Raw genomic sequence first — 7,461 nt, 5'->3', positions numbered from 1 at the left:
ATTTCAGACTCACTTTGACGACAAGTATTTTCCTATGTCAGTAAGATCAGCGATGAAGACTGAATTTCTGGATCTGCAGCAGGAAGATATGACTGTGGCTGAGTATGAACAGAAGTTCATAAATTTGTCATTATTTGCACCAGAGGAGGTCAATACGGAAGAAAAGAAGCGAGACCGCTTTGTGAAGGGGTTGATATGGCCGATTAAAGTGGTGATCATAGGTAGTCCTGCATATACGACTTATATCCAGGTGGTTAATGCCGCCTTACAGCACTGCCAGATGAGGAGTGATTACCGGAAGTCCAAGGGAGATAAGCGGACTAACCGAGACTACCAGACAGTGGAGAAAGGAAGCAGCAGTGGTGCCAAGTCCAATGATCGGGGCAGATTTCAAGGACATCAACCTTGGAAGAAAAACAAAGGAAACCTAGATGTGCAGAGGGATGGAGTCCCTAATCAGGGTAGACAAGGTGGGATACCTCAGACCGGACAGGAACAGTGGTCGGGAAGTCAACAGAGGAGGCAGGCAGGTCCTTTTACGGGACGTTGTTATCACTGTAGAGAGATTGGGCATCCGGCCAAGATGTGTCCCAAAGCTAAACAGGGACAGTATGGGCAGCCGAGACCTAATCAGCCGTTACCTCTACCGGCCCCACCGATGCCACGTGGGCAAGTTCAAAATGTTCCGGCACTTCCAGCACCACCATTTCCTCCGGGGCAACCTCCACAGCAATTGCATCATGGCAGAGTTTATAACTTCATGCCACATAATGCGCAGGCTCCTCAGGCTATTGAGGGTATGTTTTCTATACATGGTAGAACTGCTCGTATACTGTTTGACACTGGTGCATCACATTCTTTTGTGTCTAGATCTTTTGTTATCTTATCTGGTATGACGACTCAGTTATGTGACCAACCTCTTAATATTTATACACCATTGGGAGTTGGCGCAATTTTACGAGAGTATAGCGGTGATATCCTTATAGATATGGGCCGACTTCGATTTCTTGCAAATTTGTTAGTGTTAGATATGCATTCGTATGATGTTATACTTGGGATGGACTGGTTATCTCAGTACCATGCTCAGGTTAACTGTTACGAAAAGTCTATTGTATTTTCCATACCAGGACAGGAGATGTATCTTCTTGTTGTACCACAACCTGATAGAGGGCCTAGCACTTATTTATTCGTTCTTGAGGAGGACTCACAGGAAGCGACTGCGGTATCTCTTGACAGCATTCCGGTAGTACAGGAATTCCAGGATGTATTCCAGGAAATTCCAGGCTTGCCACCGAGTCGAGAGATAGATTTCGTTATTGATTTAGCTCCAGGCACTACGCCTATTGCTAAGGCGCCGTACAGAATGGCACCAGTGGAGATGCGAGAGTTGAAAGATCAAATTCAACAGTTGCTCAGCCAGGGATTTATTCGCAGGAGTACTTCACCATGGGGAGCACCAGTACTGTTTGTCAAGAAGAAGGATGGATCTCTTCGTCTTTGTATTGATTACAGAGAACTGAACAAGGTCACTGTTCGCAACAAGTACCCGTTGCCCAGAATTGATGACCTGTTTGATCAGTTGAAGGGAGCTACTTACTTCTCAAAGATCGATTTGAGGTCTGGTTATCATCAGCTACGAGTCAGAGAACAAGATGTTCCAAAGACAGCATTTCTCACGAGGTACGGATCTTATGAGTTTCGTGTTATGCCTTTCGGTTTAACGAACGCTCCAGCTGTCTTTATGGACTTGATGAATAGAGTATTCAGAGAATACTTAGATCAGTTTGTCATTGTTTTCATTGATGATATTCTGGTTTACTCTAAGTCGGAGAAGGACCATGCCAGACATTTACGCACAGTATTGCAGACACTTCGAGAACATCAGTTGTTTGCGAAGTTTGAGAAGTGTGAATTTTGGCAGAAAGAGGTCAAATTTCTGGGACATGTAGTGTCAGAAGAAGGGTTAGCAGTAGATCCAGCCAAGGTTGCGGCCGTTATGGAGTGGGGACAGCCTACCTCACCGACAGAGATTCGCAGTTTTCTGGGATTAGCGGGGTATTATCGCCGGTTCATCCAGGGATTTTCCAAAATTGCGGGTCCACTTACTCATCTGACTAAGAAGAATGTACCATTTGTATGGGATGATTCTTGTCAGACTGCTTTTGCTGAATTGAAGAGCAAGTTAACTTCTGCACCTGTCTTAGCCACACCTCAGAGTGGAATCGAGTATTTAGTATTTACCGACGCTTCTCTGAAGGGTTTGGGTTGTGTGTTGATGCAAGACGAGCGACCAGTTTCTTATGGGTCTAGGAAGCTTAAGCCTCATGAGCTTAATTACCCGACTCACGACCTAGAGCTCGCCGCAGTGGTTTTTGCCTTGCGTATTTGGAGACATTATCTTTTGGGGGAGACTTTTCAATTGTTTAGCGATCATAAGAGTCTACAGTATTTATTCACACAGAGGGAACTGAATATGAGACAGCGCAGATGGTTGGAGTTCGTGAAAGACTATCATTTCTCTATTCAGTATCATCCAGGGAAGGCGAATGTTGTAGCAGACGCACTCAGCCGCCGACCCTATGTCAGCCTTTCAGCTTTGTTTACAACAGAGTGGGATGCTTTGAAGACTGTTGATGAGTTAGCAGACGCTTTTATGGCATGTGTGGTAGTAACTCCTTCTATCATTCATCAGGTCATTCAAGCACAACTCTCGGATCAACAGTGTATTGATCGGGTTTCGGAGTTAGCCTCCGGAGATGTTCCTTTTTATTCTATAGGGACTGATGGAGGATTGAGGTACAAAGGACGTTTAATTGTGCCTTCAGCTGACAATTTGAGAAATGTTGTGATGAGAGAGACACACACTTCTCAGTTCTCGGTACATCCAGGGGGAGACAAGATGTATCAGGACATGAAACGCCAGTTTTGGTGGGCCGGCATGAAAAGAGATATAGCTATCTTTGTCTCTAAATGTAGCACCTGTCAGATGATTAAGATTGATCATCAGAGACCGCCAGGATCGTTACAGCCACTTCCCATACCAGAGTGGAAATGGGAAAGTATTTCCATGGACTTTATAGAGGGATTACCTACTTCACAGCATAATCACAACTCTATTTGGGTCATTGTTGATAGATTGACCAAGTCCGCTCACTTTCTGCCTGTTCGGTCAAACTTTACGTCAGAACAGTATGCTAAGCTGTATATTGCAGAAATGGTGAAACTTCATGGAGTACCATTGTCCATCGTATCAGATAGAGATCCGAAGTTTGTATCAGGATTTTGGAGGAGCTTTCAGCAGGCTTTGGGTACAGAACTATATCTTAGCACTGCTTATCATCCTCAAACAGATGGACAGACTGAGCGAGTTAATCAGATTTTAGAAGACATGTTGCGGGCATGTGTTCTTGATTTTAAGGGCAATTGGGAGGAATATTTGCCGCTTTCAGAGTTTGCTTATAACAATAGTTATCAGAAAACTATTGGTATGGCACCATTTGAGGCTTTGTACGGTAGACCGTGTAGGTCTCCTGTCTGTTGGCTTGGAGTTGGTGAGAACAGCTTTTTGGGTCCTGAATTTATTAAGGACACGTCAGAAAAGATCGCTATCATTAGGGATCGGATGCGTACAGCTCAAAGCAGACAGAAAAGTTATGCTGACCGTCGAACTCGTGCTTTGGAGTTTAAGGTTGGTGATCAGGTTTTGCTTAAGGTTTCTCCTATGAAGGGAGTAATGCGGTTTGGGTCAAAGGGTAAGTTATCGCCTCGTTTTGTGGGTCCTTTTATGATTACAGATCGGATTGGGGCAGTAGCTTATCGTCTGGCTCTACCAGATAATCTTCATAGAGTACATAATGTTTTTCATGTATCTATGCTGCGAAAATTTCTACGGGATGAAGATCGATACCAACACATTGATGTGGGTGAGATTGAGTTGCAACCCGATGCAACCTATTTGGAACAACCTTACTGTATTCTCGATCGTAGGAATCAGATACTGCGCACGAAGACTATTCCATTAGTACGTGTACAGTGGAGTCATCATAGTGCTACAGAGTCTACTTGGGAACGGGAAGATATTATCCGTGCCAAGTATCCAGAACTTTTTAATACAGGTATGTAGTGAATTTCGGGGACGAAATTCCTTTATTAGGGGGGGAGAATGTAATACCCCGTAATTTTAAAGAATGTATTTAAATTAATCTTGTGTTAGGTTAATTAATTTTATTTATTTGTGCATACTACATTATTATATTAAGTTCATTTAATTGTGCATGTAAATTAATTGTGTATGTTAAAATAGTAAATTTATTCATTTAATTATGCATGTATTATTAATAATAATTTCATTTGTTGGTTATGCTTAAATTAATCATTATTAGTTAATTAAAGTATTATATTTGTGTTATATAGTATTATGATGATATAATGTATTATTTTGTAATAATAATAATTATATTAGTTTAATAATAATAATAATAATAATAATATAATAATAATAATAATTATTATAAAAGTTTATTAATAATAATATTAGTAATAATAATAATAATATTTATAATAATAATAATAGTATTAAACCAAAGTCATGATGAAATTAGAGATTAGGATAGGATTGCATCAATGGTTATGGTTGGAATTAAAGCCATATAGGTAGGAATATGAGAAATGGGTGAGAAGTTATTATAAATTAGATATTTGTAATATTTATATTATATATTTTGTGTATAAATTAACTAGCTTGCCTTAGAAAAAAATAAAGGGAGTTAGAAGCAAAGTATAAATTCTAGAGAGCTATTTTATAAGAGTGAAAGGAAAAGAGAAAGAGAAAGAAGCTTGGACCGGTGTAGGCAATTTTACCCGACTACGCGCAGACCGGCGGATTTATTTTAAATCCAAAAAGGCAAGTTATTATCTACTTTTCCCCTTTGAATTAATAAATTAATTGTTTAGCTTATTTTTATGCATAGAACCAAGGTTAGGAGGTTAATAAATTATTAATTTTATTTTATTAAATTAATGGAATTTTAATTATATAGGATGGTATATATTTATTTAATGTCCTATGAAATTAATAATGGCTAAAAATAATTAAATAAGACTTTAGGGATTTTTCTAGAATTTTCTAGATTTTTCCGGGCATTTTCTGCAATTTCCGGCGACCTTCCGGCGAGTTTTCCGGTCGCCGGCAGTGGGGGAGACGACCGGAGTGATCCGGTGCAACGCGGCGCACCATAGAAGGGTGTACGCGCGCATCCTGGCCATTAGTGGAGTCTGATTGATCCGGTGCATCGCGGTCCATGATACCGCGGTACACCCGGATCTGTGGGCGTTGGATGGAGGGAAGATAGGGTGAGATGATCCGGTGTGGCGCGCATGTAGGAAGGATGATGCAGTCAACCAACCGGAGAACGCCACGTCAGCAGGAAGCCATCAACGCGCGCGTGGCAGCGCGTGCGCGCGCGTGGGACTCTCCAAACGCGCGTGGGAGCGCGTGTGCGCGCGTGGCTGACGCCAGACGCGCGTGGGAGAGTGGGAAAGCTTGGCGGCGCGTGTGGGGAGCTCTGGGAGGCGCGTGGGGGCGCGTGAAGGGCCTCTGCGGCTGCTGGAAAAGTCCAGAATACCCCTAGGGACTGTTTTGTCATTACCAGGACCTTCACTATACATTTTGGGGCCTCGGGTTGGCATTTTTGGAATTAACGGGACATTATATTATTATTTTATTTCTCGTTAATTATTATAATTGTCCGATTAATATTTCTAAATATTAATTGTATCAGTTAAAGTGCGAATCGCTAGTAAACATATGTAATTGATTTAACGACTATTAATGGTATTATTTTATTAAACTGTAATAACCATTAATGTTAAATTAATTAGTGCGTGGTTTTCTTCATATAAATAACCCATTATATATTATGGAATATTTATACTGTTAATCGTATATAAACCATGATTATTATGCTGTGTGCATTTCAGGGAATAAATGGACTGTTTATTATGTCGCATTTATATTATATGGATGTGTTGCCATATAGAACCATGTGAGCTGACTAATAAGTTTAGACTCATTTATACCTTATGCATTCGTTGCGATAGACAGATGTGTGGCTGTCGGGGTATGTGGTTTAATATTATTGGCATGTGTTGCCTAATTGACATTCTCGGTACATTTATTAATATTGTTGGCATGTGTTGCCTAATTTATATGCTCAGTATATTCATCAGTACTTTGCGAGGTGTTATCACTGTGTAGTTCGTTATAGTCTGTGTTGTCAGTACCGTACACCATGTATAATAGCTGATTTCCCGGGTAGGGAAAGGCGACACTTGACCACCTAGTGTGAGTCTAAGTGATCACCGTCTATTCTGGTTGAGGTCATGTTATACATCGGATAGTTCCCGTAGGATGTATACAGATATAGTACTCATCCGATTCATAATGATTAATTTATTTGATTCTCTGATTTGGGTCATAGTAGAGAGGACTTGCTCGTGGGGTTGACCCACCATTGTTGTTATTTCAGGATACGGTCAGTATCCGTTTCAAGGCTGAGGTTAGCAGTGTGGGACCATCATCCGAACTCATCTACTCCTACGATCCAGTGCAGGGTAGAAGTTTTATGTAGTATTTTAGTTTCAGTTTTTATTTACTTTTGACGTTGAACTCTCAGGGTTATATTTAGGGATCCCTGACGTAGGATTTCCAAGTTGTAATGAAGTACTGTATTAAATAAAGGATGGATGGATGTTGTATTATTTAGTGTTCCTTTCCGGTCTAAATTCTTTTATTATCATCATTTTGTATTCCATGCTTGTATATTGCCAATTGTTTTTGATATCCCTCGTTTTTCGTGTATAAGCCTGATCAACTTATGCGTGGAAAATGTGGGGGTGTTACATAGGTACTTGAAGCAAAGTGGAGCAAACGCTGGACTTAGAAGCAATTAAAAAAAAAAATTTGAAGTTGCTTAAGGACCATCTGTAAGTTCTCTTTAATTTTAGTACTTTAATTGTATACCAATTTGCATGCTTTGGACAGCCCAAGTGGAGGCTTAAATTGAATTGTTTTATTTTTAAGTCCAAGCATACCTTCTTGTAGAAGGCATCGGCCCGTGTGGAGGCATTTATTTGTTTTAAGTGCATTGATATTATTGAGGAGTTTGGGAACATCGTATGTGGAGGTTGAAATTTTGAAATGTTGGTGTGTTGACTTGTTCTAGTGCATGCATGGTCGTAGATCACTTAATCGTCCTCTTGCTCCTGTAAATCAAAATCTCGAAATTTTTCTTCGGCGTTTAAGAAGTAGTACTAGGGATAGTCATCTTAATCTTTTAAATTTTGATCTTCCATCACCTTTAATGGAAGATCCAATTGAAGATCCCATTGTAGATCTTGGTCATGTGGATCATAATGGTGTGCACCACCCACCACAAGTTCATATTGTGGATCCTCAAGGTG

General features: G+C 40.5%; 1 protein-coding gene across 1 annotated transcript; it reads left to right on the top strand.

Moving 5' to 3' along the window:
- Positions 1-257: 257 nt before the first annotated feature.
- LOC132273369 (uncharacterized) lies at positions 258-6,759 on the top strand. Its single transcript, XM_059774330.1, has 2 exons — positions 258-797; positions 6,528-6,759. The coding sequence occupies exons 1-2, from the start codon at positions 281-283 to the stop codon at positions 6,554-6,556; spliced, it is 546 nt and encodes a 181-aa protein (XP_059630313.1). The 5' UTR covers positions 258-280; the 3' UTR covers positions 6,557-6,759.
- Positions 6,760-7,461: the final 702 nt, after the last annotated feature.

The sequence above is a fragment of the Cornus florida genome, unplaced genomic scaffold (genome assembly GCF_030987335.1).
Source record: "Cornus florida cultivar Cherokee Brave unplaced genomic scaffold, ASM3098733v1 CherokeeBrave_3.0.0_Hap2_Chr09, whole genome shotgun sequence".
In the NCBI taxonomy this organism is placed as follows: Eukaryota; Viridiplantae; Streptophyta; class Magnoliopsida; order Cornales; family Cornaceae; genus Cornus; species Cornus florida.
Note: the sequence above shows the minus strand (reverse complement) of the source record. Positions and strands in the feature narration are given on the sequence as shown.

Bases quoted from the DNA above. Each gene is read 5' to 3' on its own strand.
- LOC132273369 (XM_059774330.1), top strand. From the start codon at position 281: ATGAGGAGTGATTACCGGAAGTCCAAGGGAGATAAGCGGACTAACCGA. The intron at 798-6,527 runs GTATGTTTTCTA...TTGTTATTTCAG, and splicing joins GGCTCCTCAGGCTATTGAGG to GATACGGTCAGTATCCGTTT.